Source organism: Phalacrocorax carbo, chromosome 2, assembly GCF_963921805.1.
Source record: "Phalacrocorax carbo chromosome 2, bPhaCar2.1, whole genome shotgun sequence".
NCBI classification, from domain to species: Eukaryota; Metazoa; Chordata; class Aves; order Suliformes; family Phalacrocoracidae; genus Phalacrocorax; species Phalacrocorax carbo.
Genome location: NC_087514.1, coordinates 26,894,147 through 26,912,538, shown reverse-complemented (window position 1 = coordinate 26,912,538; position 18,392 = coordinate 26,894,147). Strand labels below are relative to the sequence as shown.

Sequence of the window (18,392 nt, the reverse complement as noted above, 5' to 3'; positions counted from 1 at the left end):
AGCTAGGCAGGGTCTTCCAGAGGTCATCTCGTGCAATCCCCTACTCAAGCAGGGCCACCTAGAGCAGGCTGCCCAGAACCTTGTCCAGACAGCTTTTCAATATCTCCAAGGAGCAAGACTCCACAACCTCTCTGGGCAATCTGTGCCAGTTCTTGGTCACCCTCACAGCGGAAAAAGTGTTTCCTGATTCTCAGAGGGAACCTCCTATTTCAGTTTGTGCCCATTGCCTCTGGTCCTGTCACTGGGCACCACTGAAAAGAGCCTGGCTCTGTCTTGTACACCCTCCTTTCAGATATTTGTATACATTGATAAGATCCCCACTGGGCCTTCTCTTCTCCAGGCAAAACAGTCCTAGCTCTCTCAGCCTTTCCTCATAGGAGAGATGCTCTAGTCTGTCATCTTAGTGGCCTGTGCTGGACTATATCAAGTGCCTCCATTTCTCTCCTGTACTGGTGAGCCCAGAACTAGGCACAGGCACAGTACTCTACAACTTCAGCATTTATGTTTCTTGACTTTAGTGTTTATGCTGTTCTAAATTTTATGTCTGTGAAATTTGCTAGGATATTTTTTCCTAATCTGTTGAAAAAATGTTAGCAGAGCTTCATTCTCCACGTTAGTCATTCTAGTCAATTGCAGTCATTTCCAAGAGGTTTGTATAAAATCATTTGTACTTTGTAATTGCTTGCAAATAGCTGGTATGCCTTGTCTTTTGCAAAGAAATGGGACATGTTCCATAATCATTTTGTAGGGGGAGAATCCACAACTTGATAAAATCATTAAATGGCTAAAGTGATTTTTTTAACAATTTTTTCTTGCAGTGCAAAATTTCAGTTTCCAAGATCTTGTTGGATTTTGCTAATCCAATCTTTTATGACCTATTCCTTGAATATAACGGTGACAATGGACAACAATATCTTTGGGCCGTGCCAGTTTTAAACTTGAATCTTCAATACAGTGAAATGTTTGTTAATCAAGGTAAGAACTGCCATAGTAACATTTATGTGAATTTAAATAATCTGAATAACTTCAAATAGAAAAAAAAATGTATTAATTACTGTTACTGAGTTCGTTTTAAAGATACAACAACCCACCCTAACTTGTTTCTGTTCTAAGAATTTAATATTTTGTGGGCAAGACAGTGTTAAATGCAAACTTTGGTTGCATACAATAGCCCAATCAATAAGAGGCACAAATGAAGTAATCTAATTTCATTATGTGTTCGTTTAAGTTAAAGATAAATAATTTTGCATCCTGAATGCAGTTATATGTATGATACAGTTATAATTTCTAGTAGATTTCATTCTTTTTGTGTGGTTTTTTTTTAATATTATGTGACTCTTGTTTATTCAAAGGCAGTAATATGAACAACTGGCTTTTGACTCGTCGATTTTTTTTGGTGGATACACTAAGTGGAAAAGAGAATGACTTGGGAAGACTACCAAGAGTAATTCGAATTGCTAGCAAAATAACAATAAGGTGATTAATTGCATGTGATATATAGTCCATAGAAAATAAAGGCAATTTTGTGCAGTCTGCATTTTATCATCTTATAAGAAAGTTGTTTTATTATGTTGTTTCTAATATGTCCTGTGCTGCTTTTTCCATTGCATACTTGGAAATAGCAAGAGTTTCCGTAGGTTGTTCTGACGAGCAAGTGAGAAAACATAACACTGACTTGTGGAGGTTAAAATTACTTTCCAGGTAAAATAGATCAGACTATGTATGCATAAAGCAAGTTAGCAGGCATTCAGTCACCTCTTAGAAGCAGGTGTCATCCAGAAAGACCTAAGAACTCCTGTGTTAATTCTGGTATTCCATACTGCATATTCTTTTTTGCAATATTTTTACAAACTGTTGCCTGTTCTCTTGTATAATCCAGAATAGGCTTGCAGTCATTTAACTGAAACTGTGAGACTACCTGTTAGCATCATTACTGATAGCTTATCTCAACTGGAATACATATTGGAAGAACCTTTTTTTCTCCTTCTTCATGTAATGTCTTCCTCTGAGATGACTGTCTAAAATTTGAGATCTTCGTTTTCCTTCGGCTCTTCTTCACAACTTACTAGCTAAAAAGATTGCTGAGTAGCACTGAGTACTGATCCATACGAGTGATTATCTTGAAGATTATTTTCATGTAATAACTCCATTTGCTGAGAATTACATATTATGTTACAAAAAATAAGGATTAGCTTACGTGTGTTAGGAGAACCCCTTCCCACTCCTCCTTGGAAAAAGGATAATGCCAGGAATTCAAAATAAATATAGAAAAGGTCATTCTGTAATGTTTTGAGAAAAGTTACCTCTTGGAATTTACTTCAGTTGCAGCTGTCATAGTGTGAGCAGTAGATAAAGATTGATTCAAGTATCTTCTTACAAATAAGCAATCCTTCCCAGCTTTTTCTTTTTATATAGTTGTGTACATGCCTTTGTACGCTGGTTGCTTTTAAAATGTGAATTGTCATGACATTGGGTTTGAAACTCACATTTTACTCATCTGGTCATTTAGTATTTTCTTAGTACAAGTTTCAGTCAATACATTCCAAGCAACTCATCCCATCCATTTTCTGTATTAAAAATAATACTGTGTGTATTTCTGCAGTGTTCGTCTGGTATCCCATACTCAGAGAGGAACTATCTACCCGCCTCTGCTTACTATTGCTTACACAGATGTGCTTGTCCAAAACCCTGAAACCCAGAGCGTGGTGGTGAGATCTTTGTGCTATCTTAATTGAACTGATTTGTTAATCATACTTTTAGTTCTGTTGGAATTCCTGTTGACTGAACATTTTGGGGGGAGGTTGTAAAAGTCTAATAAGCAGTTTCTAGTTCTGCTTAGTTTTGAAGTTGCAAGTTTTCACTAAAATGTAAAGCTTTTAAAACAAAGCAGTTAAAATATTTTCCTTTTAATTTATCTTGAGTCTTTTTTAACTTATAATACTTAGATTTTTACAACTGATTGTATAAATTAGGATACAGTTCAAATAAAATTATATAAAGAAAATAACAGGAAAAGTACTCTTTATGCAATGCACTGACAGCAGCAATTTGTGCAAGAAAATGATCATTTTTATTTAAAGCAATGCCTTAAGAGGAGGTTGTTATGACACAGACATTTCAGGTCACCTGTAGTTTAAGTTAAAATATTGGTAATATATCTAAAACACCCTTTAGTGTTTTGTCTGCTGTGTATTATTTTACAGCACATCTCTAAGAATTAAAGTCAAGTAATGCAAAAATCTGTAGCCAGAGGGGTTGGAGACCAGTTTGGGGGATCTTCATTTACTGAAAGCCACCACATTGAGTTGTAGCAGATGCAGAAGGGGCATTTCCTTCTTGCCTGCCACGATGGGCAGCAGCTCAGATGTCCCAGTCCCATGCCTTGTTTGCTTGTTAGATCACAGTGCTTTAAAAAGTGAAAATGTTGAGCTTAAGATAGTAGAATAATAATTCTGGTGTTAAAAATTTATAATATTAATATTTTCTGCTTGTCAAACTTCAACGGTTCATGCTTCTGGTGCAGATAGACATCTAGCTAGAAATTTGTGGTGCTAGAACCATTCCTTGTGTTCCATATAGCTGCATGAACGGAATGAAGAGTCAGAGAATTAGAATGATACAAAATTTAGTCAGACAATTCTTGCCTGCCTAAATGATGTCTTTATTTAACCACAGAAACAGCCCTGTTTTTAGAAAATAATGCATTCAAATGGTGATGGCAGGAGCGATTGTTTTCAGTTTCTCTATTTTATGTTATACTATTTCACCCTTACATCTACATCCGATCTACTTAGGTGTTGTCAATTTTGGATGGCTTGTTGCATTTAACAAATTTTACGCAAGTAAAAAATAGATTGAATTTCATTGCAAGTTCTATAAACGCTGAGCTTCTATTAACTAAGCATATTTAGACTTAAATCCAGCTGAAGTGATAGAATGAGCTCTGACAGAAACAAATATTTTCGGAAGCCAAGGCAGGGGGAGGAGAGATTCATTTTGGGGAGTTTTGTCCTGTCTTTTAAACTGAATTTAAAATACTGCTCATTATCATGCTTGCATTAACTTTAGTCTTGCAGTGACAAAGATTCAGGCCAGAGTGCTATAAAAAAAAGCCAAACATTTTCTGGTTGTACAAATCTTTCAGGCCAAAGTCAAAATAGGTCTTAAGTTAGACAGATATTTAAGCTAGAGGGAGCAATTTTGGTGCTGCATGACAATTTTTATTGCATTCAAGCTGGAAAAAAAAATTGGTGTCTGAGCTATGTAAGAGCTCACTTTATGATTTTGCATATTGGTGTAATTACATTAAAGTTACTTTTAATCAACACTGATAAAAGGGGAATTATCAAACCTTTGGTGTCTCCTTTCACAAGAAAAAAAATTATGCACATTTGAAAGGATTATAATTAGGTATGGCTACTAACTTGCAGATAGTAGGTATCCATCCCCAGCATTACTATTGGTAAAATCTGCACTAAGTGTAGCAGAGCACATGCTAGTACTAAGCCTAGTACTGTAGCACGCCAGGTCAAACGTATACAGTAAAACAAGGTGTATGTTGTACTTGATAGGAGGCCTAGATGGGAATTCCCACCAACTGAAAGTGTAAAAACTACCACTGTCTATAATGGTTGTAACATTTTTAATTTCTATGCATATTTACTTTCTGTATCTTAATATTCAGGTTTCCTTCTCAGTCAGCTATGAGATGAATCAGTCAGAGGCTCAGATTCAGACTGATGTAAGTTGTATTGCCCTTTAATATGTCAATGTAATGATTTACTTGTATTTTGCATTTTTTTTTAAATATCTGCAAATAATTTTTCATTCTCTTCAGATCACATTGGGTGTGTTGGGTGGGCTTGCAGTGTTATGGTCCCTTCTCAAGACTGCAGGCTGGAAGAGGCGTACAGGAAGCTCTATAATTGACTTGCAGGTATATACAGCTGGTAACCTATAAAAGAATGTGTCTTCCACTCTTTAAGGAGACCTTTGCTATCATTCCCTGTGACGTAACTAATATGTTTCTTAAGGTAACTGAAATAATTTCTAGCCTAGCTGCACACTACTGTGACCTGGAGTTAGGCTTACTGGAGGAGATAGGTTTTTTGCTTTTTTTTTTCTGATTCTGATGTTGTCATTTAGGAAATATTTTTGCTAAAATGAAGATATTTGCAGAGCTATTCTGATCAATTGAGTGGTCTTAGTTTTCAGGTCAATTACTTTTTGAACAACGGCTCACATGAAGAAGTTTCAGAATAAATATATGACCATAGTAGAAAATTTTGTTCAAGGCTACTTTTCAGTGCTAGAGTTTCCTGTAGTGTGAGCTGCATAACATTTTATGTGAATGTACATAGGCATTACTTAATTAGTTTTACAGATCTTTACAGTGTGTTTTTATAATTGCAGACAGTTTTGAAGTTCTTACTGTTTTATGCTGGAGACCTTGCCAACGTGTTCTTTGTCATCACAGTGGGCACAGGGATTTATTGGCTTGTGTTCTTCAAAGTAAGTGTTTTTCCAGATTTGGGTGTTACGAAAACCTGTTAATATTGCATATATTTTTACACAAAAATTCATTTTCTTTCTTTTTTTCTTTTTTTCTCCCTTTCTGGTCAGACTATTGAGGCAAGTCCTATATAATATTCTGGTTTGTGTGCTTAAATTTTTGTGTACACCTGTGTTTTTTTTTTCTTAGGATTTGTGTTACTTGCAGTCTGCTTAATAGCCACTTGAAAGGTTTTACAATTCAAAATAATGATTGCACATTAAATATTGATCTTTTTCTGCAAAACATTGTTCACTCTTCAGCATTTAGTGTGTTGTTACATATGCTGTTCACATTGTTTCAATGTTACTTCTCAATTATAGGCTCAGCAGTTTGTCTCTGTCCTTTTGCCCCTTCCATCTCAAGAAGAATATTTTGTTACATACGTAGCATGTGCGTTTAGTTTAAAGGTAAATATTTTTTTTCCTCAGGCATTAAAGACATTTCAACATATGCTTCTGTATATTTTCAGTAGGCTTGTTTTTAAGCATCTTGTACAGTTCATTTTATTAGTGTATAGATGTAAACAATTATTCTAAGAATTAAGTAATTTTTCATAGACTTTTTTTGTGGAGTCTTTATATGGAAACAAATGTCTAAGGAATATGATCTATGGACAATTATTCTTTCAAGAATAAAGGTGTAAAGAAACCCAAACAAAATAACACCATATCAAGAAAACAAGTGCTTTCTTTTGAAGAAGAATATAAGTGCTGTCAGTTCCTGATTAAAAAGACGACAACTTAAAATAATTATGTTAAAGCATACTTGTAGAATTCAAAGTTCATTATCCTGTCCTCATGGGACACACAAGTATTTTATTAACTATGGGTATTATATTGAATTGGAATTCATAATACAGGTTAATATGTGTGGGAAAATACTTAGGTGTTTTTTTTTTATTTGTTACTTTGTTGTATTTTCTTCATTATTTTGGACATCAGCACATGACTTACCATTACTCCAAGCTTTTAAATAAAAAAAAAAATCAAAAGTTAGTAACAAAGTTGCAGCCTCAGGTATAGTCACATATGTTGTTATGTTTATGAATGACATGCAATGACTGTTTCTTCATCTTTGTCTATATGCTGTTGCTCTCCTTACTTGTTATATTTGTTTATTTTCTTTCTTAGGCTCTGCAATTCTTACAATTGCTGGTTTCACAACTTACGATAGATATTTTCTTTATTGACTGGGAAAGACCTAAGGGCAAAGTTCTTAAAGCAGTTGAAGGTAACTCAAACTATGCTTGTTTGTATAAGCAGCTTTGGTTAAATTCAGATATTGCTGTCAAGTATTAAATTTCAGACCTTTATTGTATGTATTCTTTTTAGGTGAAGGTGTTATTAGAAGTGCTGCTGCACCTGTGAGCATATGGAGGACATATTTTATAGCAAATGAATGGAATGAAATTCAGACAGTGAGGAAGATAAATCCCCTCTTTCAAGTGCTTGCAGTTCTTTTTTTTCTGGAGGTATTACCACAATTATTATTGTTATTGTTCTTAATTTTTTATGATTCACAACCAGAGTGTAACATAAGGGTCTCTTTTTTAATTCTTGCAATCTCTATGGTAATAGTTGATGACCTTTAAATTCACTTGAAAACATGTAACTTAGTAAAATAATCATTTTAATATGTATTTTTAATTTATATGTATGTATGTATAGGTTGTTGCAATAATTCTTTAAGGAAGACACTAAAAAATCCACCTTAATTACCTTAGAGACCTTTGTTGGGTTTGTTTGGGTCTTTTAAGGTAATGAGTTACCATGAATGGCTTAAGAGACTGATAAATCTGTGTACACACTCAATTCTTTATTTACCTACTGGCTCCTTCCTGCCACAGTCTACAGCTTTATTTCTGGTTTCATATTTATCTGAACTGAAGCTTCCTTCCTGCTAATTTGTTATAGTGGCCTTTTATAAAGCAGGAAATGAAATGTGCCAGTTCTGTTCCTGATGGCATAACACAAGGCAGTGTGCTCTCAGTTACAGCTTAAGGATATGTGAGAAATTGTGCTTTAGCTTTTCAAAACCATTTTGGTTTGTTTATTCTGTAGTTTGGTAAGTACTTTTATTTTGGGAAGTATTCTTAAAGCATACTGCATATAGTTGTTTTTGTAAGGTTCTTTTATGTATTTTTAATATTTTTATCCATTTTTATATTTTCATTTTTTAATTTCCTATTTTCTTTTAAATTATATACAGTAAAAAACCCCAAACTTTCCTCATTTACTGCATCAGTATTTTTCCTCTTGGTAAATACTGGCCAGGAACAACTTCTGTGCCATGTTACAAGGAAGGAAACTAACTAACTAGTCTCCTCAGGTTACTCTTCATAGGGTCCTCCTATTACTAGAAGGGAGAGGCTAGTCTTAGTAGAGAGTGATTAACATCTTGTTCTGTAATTCCTTCTATGAATTTCCCTCTGGGAAATCCCTTTCTTGCCACTGATGATGGAGAAAGTCATGAAAGATACCTAAATAGGCTAAAATTGGTGTTTGTGAAAACCTCAGATAATCTTTATAACTTGCATTGTCATGATGGAGCCTGGAATGTAGTTTCCCTAAAAGTATAATGCATGGGGTAGATGTGGCAATCGGCTGCTCACTACAAGGGGTAACTTCTGGGTTGCTCTAAAGCTGTCGTTTTGGGTTACCAATTTTGATAAAGCGTCTGTTCTCATTAACCATGCTGGCAGGCTGTACAGTAGTAGAAAACAAGCCAGGAAAAGTAATAGTTGGAGGAGTTTAGAAAGCGTCTCCCTCTCCTCAGGCCTCATGTCTGGCACCAAAGCAGCCATTTGGTTGGCACTGGTCACCGTGGCAGAGTGGACTACATGGCTAGTGCAGATAGCGCTCTGGCAGCAAAAGTGAGCTTTTCAGTATTGTCCTGGGTCTGGCTGGGATGGAGTTAACTTTCTTCATAGCAGCCCACAGGGTGCTGCGTTTTGGATCTGTGGCTAAAACAGGGCTGATAACACACCAGTGTTTTGGCTATTGCAGAACAGCGCTGGGGCTGCGCAAGAGGCAGGGAGGAAAACACGACGAGGACAGCTGACCCCAGCTGTCCAAAGGGATACGCTATACCATACACCATCATGCTCAGCAATAAAAATGGAGGGGAGGGATTTTCTGGGGACTGGCTGGGCATTGGTCTACTCGTGGCAGGTAGTTAGTGATTGCCTTCACATCACTCGTCATGGTTTTTTTTTCACCTTTTTCCCTTTTCTTTGCTTATTAAACTGTCTTTATCTTGACCCACAAGTCTTCTTCCTTTTGGTTTTCCTGTTCCCCATCCCACTGTGGTGGGGGCCAACCCACCCCAAATATGTTTCTGGTGCAGCTTCAGTTCTGAATGATTTCACAAAATTTTCACCTCTTAAGTGTTTCAAGACATAGTGTTTCTCTCATCTTTTTTTATTTGGGAACTTTTTCTGATTGTTTGTTTAAAATAGATTCAGCCATAAAGACAGTGGAGGGGGATATATTTCTGTTCAAGAAAAACAAAAAAATCAGTTTATTACAGTTGCAAAACAGATAAAAAATTTGTTTTAACACTGGAATATATAGGACCAAAAAGCTGAAGTTTGGCAGAAATAATATCCTTGTGCAGACTAACAGTAGAATCTTTTGGAGCTTTTCAGTAAAAATCAATGTTGACTTGTCATGAGATTTAGGTGCATATATTTTTGAATTTATGTATCAACACATACACGTACAGTTTATGTTTTTAATTATATTTCTCAGTAATAACACTGGATCACACAACTGGGCTCTATCATAATGAACATGCTGCTATTCCCAGGTCCGTTTTTTCCTAATCTTTTCTTCTTACTTCCTGTTATGATGGAAACAAAGGGTCATAATTAATACTGTTCATTGCCTCATGTTGTTTTATTAACCTTCTTATCGCTTCAGGTGGTGGGATTTTCAAACCTGGCTTTAATGGATTCTTCTTCCAGTCTTACAAGAAACAGTGAGAGTTACATAGCTCCTTGGAGCCGCATTTTAAGATTTGGTGTGTCTGCTGCGCTCTGGCTAGCCATTGCCTTCTTACAGGTATGTGAAACACATGACATACTGAATTATAATTCTCAGGCTGGTTCCTGGAAGCTAGAATATCTCACTAGGCCATCCATACTATGTGTCATAGCATTGGGTATGTTCTTACCTGTTTTGCTTGATCTAGACTTTTAGCTGCTTTAGCATGGTACACCTTTAGAACTCAAAATGAATATTCTGAGCTATGAGACATCTTACTTTGTTGTAGTCAGAATTTTAATCCCCTAAAATATGTGAATTTATGCAACTACTTTGTTTTGTTTTAAACAAGTTTGAAGCATCTCCAAGTTGGAAATGAAAAGCAGGTTATCACTACAATTTACTTCTTAGAGGAAGGATGTCAGTCCCATTTCACAGAGTCCAATGGCTGTACAGACATCTGTAATTTGTGGGTGTTAAACTGTGAAGTTAATTGCTTAATAAAGTCAAATCTGATAAACTAATAAAAGAAAATTTGGTTGATTTATTTCAGATTATATTTATTTCTGTGTTTTATGAAAGATTTGTTGAAGATAAGATAAGCCAATTTATTGATTTGTGTTGCATGACCAATGTAAGTATTCCTTTGTCTTATTTGTACAGTGGTATTTTTAACAGAATGATATATATGATAGTTTTAAGAATATTGAATAATATTTATCCATTTAATTTCATCAGAGGTTACTAGCTAACAGCCGAAGTCAATGTTGCTTTCATCTCACTTTATTGGTGCAATCTACAAGAAAATTTCAGTTGAACTTTAATTGAAAAAGAATTCTGGAATCATAGGTATCAATATGTTCTTCTAGACATGTGATTTTTAGGTTGTTTTCTGAAGTTGAATTAAAAATAAATTTTGAAGTTAAATGTAACTGAAGTTTAAATAAATAAAAGAACTAAAAAGTAAGAAATTATGACAGAAATTAGGTGTGGAACCATTTGCTGCCGTTCTTTCTACTGGTTTGCATTTTAGTGCTTTTGTCTTACAGACAGCTGTCTTGGTTTTATTTAAAATGTTTATGTTCAGTCTCTGCTCCTATCCTGTGATTGTCCCTCAACCACTGAACTTCATGGCAGTCTCTCCTGGACAGTTATCACCTTTTTCATGCATTTTCACTTACTCACATCTGAACTACTTCCCTTTCTCTAGTTTAAAGGGTCTTGAAGCTTTGTACAGCAGGAATTCCTTTTTAACCAAAGAAGAGGGCAGTCAGAACAGGTTGGATTAGCTCTTTTGCCAGAACTTTTTGAAAATACAGAGATTTCCAGCCTCAGTTATTCCTCTTCTGTGAAAAACCCATGTAGTGCATGGGTTGTAGAGACAGTTAATTTGGGGTTTTGTGTGATATATATGCATTGCATAATACTGAATGATATTCTATTAAATACAATCTCCTAGGAGCTCAGCTGGAATCATCACGGAAATAACTTTTGGCTCAAAATAAAAGCTTAATAACTTTGCTTTAATTTTTTGGCTCTGTGGAATTAGGTGTTGATCCTTGCTGTTGATAAATTAAAACTGAAGCTGGTGTGTGTGTCTAGTAAAACATAGATAAAACTAATCCATAAAAGAGTTATTAAATATTTTTCTGCCATGCATGTTTTGGTACCTGCCTACTTTGTATTTGTAGAAGGGCTGGCCTTGCTGATCTCCAATGTGAGTTCAAAAGTTCAAAAATAAAATTTCTAATGTTTAATTAATGTATGTTCTCTTCCCCCATCTCTTTCAGATTTCAGTGTTTCTCTTGTCACATAGCTGCTTTGGGTATTATATTCACGGTCGCTCTGTGCACGGACATGCAGATACCAATATGGAAGAAATGAATATGAACCTAAAGAGAGAAGCAGTAAGTAAAAGTAGTAAAGTTTACACCTGTTCTAATTATTTATTTTATATTAAAACCCACACACACCTTTGCATTATGGATTTGCACAAGTTATGATACTTAAAAAGACACCAGCTGTTTGTAAACTCATGGCTACATTAAAAAAGATGCATACCAAGCAGCTTTCATAAAGAGACAATTCTGAAAACTAATAAAGACACATCTACTCTTGCAATAAATTCTTTTATTCCATCTCTCCTCCTCTGGTGATATAAACTATTCTTTATCGAAATTAATTTGCATAAGTATTTTTTTGTAGTTTGTTATATATTATATCTTTGCTGCAAGATCAGGCAAATGTAGAATGTCTAATACAAGATTGGAGCACTTTGCGCTGAATTTCATGATATCTCGCATCTTTGTAGGGACAAGTAGGAAGAAAGTACCTTAGACAAAGGATATTGCTATTTCAATGATAAGTGGACAGAAAAAAACATAACCATGTGAAAATTAAATCTTAAACATTGAAATATAGAGGAATCTTTTTAACAATGTTTTTGACTTGTGTGTTCCTGTAATTTTTTCCTAATTGCTTATTTTAATAGAAGTTTGGAAAAAGCAGGTTTTCTTCCCTATGGAGATGTTGAATTTTCTGTTTTCTTGGAGTTTTTGAGATTTACTAAATGTGACCTCAAAAACATATGAAAAAGTCAGGAATCCAAAGCACAAAAAAAGCAGGACATGTATAGAATAAACATAAGAGAAAGGGCTTCAGAATGAATGTCAAAAGATGTATTAGAAGGTAAGGAACTGAACGTGGGTGAAAAGAGGAATATGTCTTTATGACAGCAGGGGTCAGGATTTCATGTTTTAAGAAAATCTTGCTGTAATAGAACCAAGAGTGCAGTGGGTTCAAATATTTAGAAATATTAAGGACTATGTGTACATGAAAGAGAATAAGTTTAAAGCTTTTAACTTTTTGGGGTCTATGAATGACATTAATAATGTTAATTTACAGTTGTTTTAATTGTATAGGAAAATCTATGTAGTCAGAGGGGTTTGTTACCGAACACAGATGGCCAGACGTTTCAGATTTCCATTTCAAGAAAAATGCGACTGCACTATGACAGGATTCATGAAACCCTAACAAGAGTAAGTGAAATATTTGTATTCTGTAAATATTATTTAGGATATGTAATTTTTCTGCTGAAGTCATGGTCATGTTATATTTCAGAAACGTGGTCCCGCTAGGCTTTTGGACTCATCTGCAAATACTTTCGAACAAAGCACAAGGGCATACAACACCATGAACAAATTTCTCAGTTCTTTTATTGATCACGTATGTATATTGACATTACTGTATTAAGGAAAATATAATTATATTAAGTAGAGACTAAAAATTGTAAATCTGAAATACTACAATTTCTCTTTAAGCATATGTGAATATGTGATTAAAGACTTGTTGTTAAAGACTTCTTGGCGACTGGAATAGTGCTTCATTCAAAAAAAAAAATTGGAGTACTGTCCAACAATGCAGCCAGCTCTTAATAATGACAAAACCTTTGTTGTTATGTACTTATTTTTGTCTTGGAATAGACCAGTGCTTTTCTTCATTCATAAAGGTCTAAGTAGCTCTACTTCACTTTGTAACAAGTACTTTTTCTTTGAAATCATAAAACAAGAAGTATCGTTTTCCCTTTTCTTATAGGTTCATAAAGAAATGGATTATATTGTGAAGGACAAGTTGCTGCTTGAACGGATTCTTGGCATGGAGTTCATGGAACCCATAGAGAAAAGTATTTTTTATAATGGTAAAAAGATTTGTGACTTGGTACTTGTACTATTATGAGTGTGCGGGTTTCTGTGTACCAGGATTTACAATCTAAACTGGGTTTTACAGCAGGAGAGTTCATTAAATGACCACTTGTGAGGGAGGTATTTAAGAGATGTTCTTTAGGTTACAGAAATCCTATTTTTAATTTGTCCCTCAACTTCTTTTAGGCAACTGAAAGGATACTGTGTAGAGATGTGTATGTGTTTACAAAGTCCTCTTTTGACTTGCTGTCTCGATCCAATATCCATATTGTAAATGCAGAAAAGACCCACAATATTTAAATAACTCCATGCTATCTTTTTTTTAATATGGAAACGAATTTCATATGAAACAGCTAAAGTACAGGTAGACAATTTCTTTAAAGAGGATATTGATCACAGTGAGGATGTTTTAGTGGAATACTTCCTGTTACTACACCACTCATCTTTGCAGGATCCACTAAGTAATAGCAGTTCTGGTTCTGGGCCCTGGAGCTATGCAAAATCAGTCAGACTCGGGTTCATCAATGCATCATCCTGAATCCCAAGTTCATGCTAAACCCAGCCAAAAGTATTTCCAAGTGACCAGTACATGTGTTAAAAATAGATTTAGTTAAAGTTCTTGACCATATCTCAACCTTCAACATAGGTTCTCAAAACTGAATCCCTGGAAGATTGATGCTGTGAAACACCGAGGCTCTAAAAACCTTAACCTGTTCACAATTACTGCCAGGTGGCCAGTACCTGCACCACTGGAATCCTCATCCAGTGTTAGGTCCTCCACTTCCTCCACTACCAAGGTTCTGAAACCCTGAGTCCTGGTCTCCTATTAACAGATGTTGTCTGGGGGCCAGTATCCACACTGCAATGAAATGTGAGCTGTGAACTTAGGCCTAACACCAGTCAGCTCAGGGACCGAGGAAGCAGTACAGAATCCATCAAAAATTATCTTTGAAAACCTTAGTTCAGACCCTGATTCTACCCCTAACCATAAATATGGCCATCACCTGCATGAAAATTAAACATTAACTAGTGATCCAAGATGATGCAAGCCCTCATTTTGAGTCCCTCAAGTATTTGGCTTTCTAGCCTCACCGTTCAGAAACTCTAAACCTTATCAGAAGCATAATCCAACCCATGGATATTACCAGATGACCATTACACATCCTAAATATGTCGTTATTCTTATGTAACAGCAATCCACAGATCACATCACTGAGCTGTGCAGAACTTTTCCTGCTCTGGGACACCGGGGCCGCAAAAGCTGAAGCCTAATTTGAATCTCAAACCTTGCTATATAATCAGGAATGCAGCACATGCTTTCAAACTAGCCATGGTTGTAGTCTCATATTTTTGCTCTGTCTAGATGCCTGAGCTACACCTAATTCATTAAAGGCTTGGGCTCTCTTCCCCTGTCATGGTGAAGCACTATCTTCAGTAATAAATGTTGCCAGATAGCCAGTATCTGCCTTAAAACTATAACTAGGACTTTCTTCAGCCTCAGTCTGTGATTCCACACCTTACAATATCAGTCATTCCAAAACCCTATTCTAAACCCCAGGTCTACTCCGCCATAAATTTTGTCAGGTATTCAATGTCTGAGTTAGGATTAAGTGTATAAGCATGACGTGACATTTCCAGCTTGTGCAGTATTCAACAAAGGTTTGGTCTTTTGACTGCCATTGCTTCAAAGTTCATAATCATAGGCATTGATATAAATATACTGTTTGATGGTTTAGACTCCCATGGTTCTCAGAAATTTAGATACAAATCAGGATTTCATGGCAGTAGGACATATAAAATTTGTAATTGAAATAGGCTGTTTCCAATAAAACTTGCATTAGGCATTTTTCTGAATAAGTTGAAAGAGGGAAAAGAATCTATTTTCTGTAACTGTTTAAGCGTTCTTCTCTCGTTTGAAAGTGGTGGGTTTTGATAATAAAAGAAGTGGATAAGTGGTCTAGGCTACTTTGGCTGTGAAAAAAAGGTATTTTAAGCTTAAAAGACCCATTTTCTGGGAAACTGTTAACCAATGAACAATAATGGTAAGCTCTGAACCTTGTCCTAAGTAAGGCTTTAAGCGTATGTTGATGTTATTTTGTTGATGTTGTGGTTTAGCCCCATTCAGCAACTCAGTCCCACGCAGCCGTTCACTCATCCCCCCTACCCCAGTGGGATGGGGGAGAGAATTGGAAGGGCAAAGGTAAGCAGACTTGTGGGTTGAGATAAGAACAGTTTAATAATTAAAATGAAGTAGTGGTGGTGGTAGTAGTAGTAGTAATAACAATAACAATAATAAAGGAAAATAACGAGAGAGGGAGAGAGGCGAAACCGGGGGCAAGGGGTGGGGCCGCAGGAAAAACAGGTGATGCAACTGCTCACCACCCACCCACCGACCGACCGACCGACACCGCCAGTCCCTGAGCCAGAACTGCTGCTTCCCCCAGCCAACTCCCCACAGCTTTATATGCTGAGCATGATGTCATACGGTATAGAATATCCCTTGGGTCATTGGGGTCAGCTGTCCTGGCTGTGCCCCCAGCAGAGCATGGGGAGCTGAAAAAGCCCTTGATTAGTGTAAGCACTGCTTAGCAACAACTAAAACATCAGTGTGGTATCAACATTGCTCTCATACTAAATCCAAAACACAGCACTATGCCAGCTAGAGTGAGGAAAATTAACTCTGTCCCAGCTGAAACCATGACAGTTGAATTGAGGCCAGGGTTAACACTTGCTAAAATTTCAGTGACAAGGAAGTTACATGTGCTTCCTGGTCAAAGCAGCCTTTTTTAAGCACTCTGGTTGAGATTTCAGGAGTGAATAAAGTTGCATGTGGCACATGGGCTTTTCCTGCTGTTTTCCATCAGTATTAAGCCATTTTATAAGTGAAAAGGTTTGTATTATTTTGCTTAAATAGAATGCCATAACTAGCTCTTACGATGCCACAAAATGCCATAACCAGCTCTTGCTCTGACTTTCCTTCTTCTTACCAGCTTTCTCAGCATGGACTGATGAACTCCAGAAACTTGCACTTCACAGAAGTAATAATATTTCAAAAATTGTTTTCTTTCTCTAGATGGACACTCTTTCAGTGATGTTCTCTATTATGGCAATGAGACAACACTGCTCATCTTTGATATTCTCTTTTTCTCTGTCGTGGATCTGGCTTCCCAAAGTTTTGTTTTAGCCGCTATTCTAACATACTTGCAACAAGAGGTAAATTTTAATTTAAGAACAAAGCAATATTTACAAAATGTGGGTTAATATGGAAGTTTATGTAGTTAACTAGATAATTAAAGCAGTAAGCAGTTTGTGGTGACAGAAGATTATATTGAGAGCTTATAAAATAGTTCTTTGAGGGTTTTTTGTGTCAAATAGCCATGTGAAAAATTAACTTTATGGTTTAATAAAGAGGCTACAAATAACTTTAAATAGAAAACACAGATATCTGTTAAAATTAATAATACACGGTTATATCATATTTCAGGGTAGAGAGATATTGGGAAATATTTTTACAATGCCACAGGGAGTTACGCACCTACTTCACTCATGTTATTCATGATTTAAAGATAATATGAAGTTGTTATTTTATGTTAGGTAGTGAAACGTACTGTTTTAAGTATTTCCTTGTTAACACATTTTTTCTAAAATGTTCTTAGATATTTAGGTTTATTCGTAATACACTTGGGCAGAAGAATTTGGCATCCAAAACCTTGGTGGATGAAAGATTTCTCATTTAATTAAGAAGACGAAAAACTTTGTTGAGGAGTTAATTGTGGAAATTAGGTCCACGATCAAAGCATCTCTGACCTGCAGATTAACTGTCGTGCACTTTTCAATAATAATGATATAATGGTTTTGAAATTTATAAGTTTTTATATTGTGTGCTATTAAGCTTTATTTTTGTGTATTTACAAATATTTTTTAATTTGTGAACACTAAGCCATTGGTTTCTAAGAGGAAAGGTACGTGAAAATAAGACAGAAGTAAACTTACTGTTGTTATTGGAATAAGATAAACACTATTTAATGGCTTTTGCTAAGGTATGGACCACTCACTTTGAGGCAAAAATTTGAGCATTCCAGTTGGCAGGAGAGGTTGTCAACTTGCAAGTTTTCTGAAAACCCCTTAAATCTTTTTCTCTTTTTTTTTGGTAATTTATTTGAGGTATAATGTTTAGCAAACATATTTCCAGTTTTATGCAGCAGAAGACTTGTTCTGAATTAAATTTATATTTCAAGAGGACTGTTTAAAGAGCACTTATTTACAGTGTCTCCAACTTGAAATTTTAACTTCTCTTTATTGCATCATAGTATTGTATGCTTTGTCTCTTCTCTTGAATGTATTTTTTTTCTTGAGTGAGAACTATACATGTCAAAGTTTCCTTGTGTTTGAGATACAGTGGTGTTACAGTGATGCAGAAAAACAGGCAGAGGAGGGGTTATGGGTATGTGGTGTTTGTTCCTGATCTTCTGTCGTCTGATGCGAGATGCCCAGCGAAACAGAGTAATTCTTCTGTGCTGTTTCCACGCAAGTGAAATAGAAGGAATTGTTCTTCTCTTTTAAAAAGTGTTTTCACAGGTGCCTCTACATGCTCATGTACCTCTGTCTTTCTAATTTTCTGGTTTTATTATCTTTAGTTATAACACAGAGACTATAATCATCTTACTGTTGTAATATTTTTTGAATTTAGACGAGTTAATAATTATTCAAGTGCCATTTATTGAGTGTTAAGGGAGATTATGAATGTCCTTCAAAACACCTTAAGAAGTGAGGTGTCTACCTCCCATTTGTATCTCTGAAAAGCCTCCCTACTTTTTTAAATTTGTGTTTTTCAGTAAATGATTAAACGTGAATAGTGTTTTCTGGTGTTATAGCTGTTACTTGTCTGTAGATGATTCAGCAAGGGAAAAACACCATAAAAAATGTTAGTCAAGGTCAGCATGCTTATTCCAAAACAGAGACTCAAGACATGGTTAGTCGGACCTAGCAGATTTTCAACGCAGACATGCTTATCTGAGTTGAAGCAGTGTTGTATTTCAGGTGTTTCTTGGCTTCGTCAAGAGGAACGTGTTCTCATATTGATACCATCTCATATCATAATATTAAAACATGGACATATATCTCAGGGTCACTATTGCTCTAATGCATTTGCTT

General features: G+C 35.7%; 1 protein-coding gene across 4 annotated transcripts in view; it reads left to right on the top strand.

Moving 5' to 3' along the window:
* Positions 1 to 18,105, top strand: part of TMEM67 (transmembrane protein 67) — a 36,051-nt gene extending 17,946 nt beyond the window's left edge. For 2 of the 4 annotated variants that reach the window (XM_064442411.1, XM_064442414.1), the window contains 17 exons: positions 819 to 975; positions 1,353 to 1,476; positions 2,603 to 2,708; positions 4,685 to 4,741; positions 4,838 to 4,936; positions 5,413 to 5,511; positions 5,875 to 5,961; positions 6,685 to 6,784; positions 6,886 to 7,025; positions 9,475 to 9,615; positions 10,091 to 10,171; positions 11,328 to 11,444; positions 12,459 to 12,575; positions 12,658 to 12,762; positions 13,132 to 13,234; positions 16,312 to 16,451; positions 16,895 to 18,105. In XM_064442411.1, the coding sequence (XP_064298481.1) occupies positions 819 to 975; positions 1,353 to 1,476; positions 2,603 to 2,708; positions 4,685 to 4,741; positions 4,838 to 4,936; positions 5,413 to 5,511; positions 5,875 to 5,961; positions 6,685 to 6,784; positions 6,886 to 7,025; positions 9,475 to 9,615; positions 10,091 to 10,171; positions 11,328 to 11,444; positions 12,459 to 12,575; positions 12,658 to 12,762; positions 13,132 to 13,234; positions 16,312 to 16,451; positions 16,895 to 16,975 (1,854 nt within the window). In that variant the 3' untranslated portion in view covers positions 16,976 to 18,105. Of the gene's footprint in view, positions 1 to 818; positions 976 to 1,352; positions 1,477 to 2,602; positions 2,709 to 4,684; positions 4,742 to 4,837; positions 4,937 to 5,412; positions 5,512 to 5,874; positions 5,962 to 6,684; positions 6,785 to 6,885; positions 7,026 to 9,474; positions 9,616 to 10,090; positions 10,172 to 11,327; positions 11,445 to 12,458; positions 12,576 to 12,635; positions 12,763 to 13,131; positions 13,235 to 16,311; positions 16,452 to 16,894 lie in introns of those variants that run through there. The other 2 variants (XM_064442413.1, XM_064442415.1) reach the window with 2 other exon arrangements.
* Positions 18,106 to 18,392: the final 287 nt, after the last annotated feature.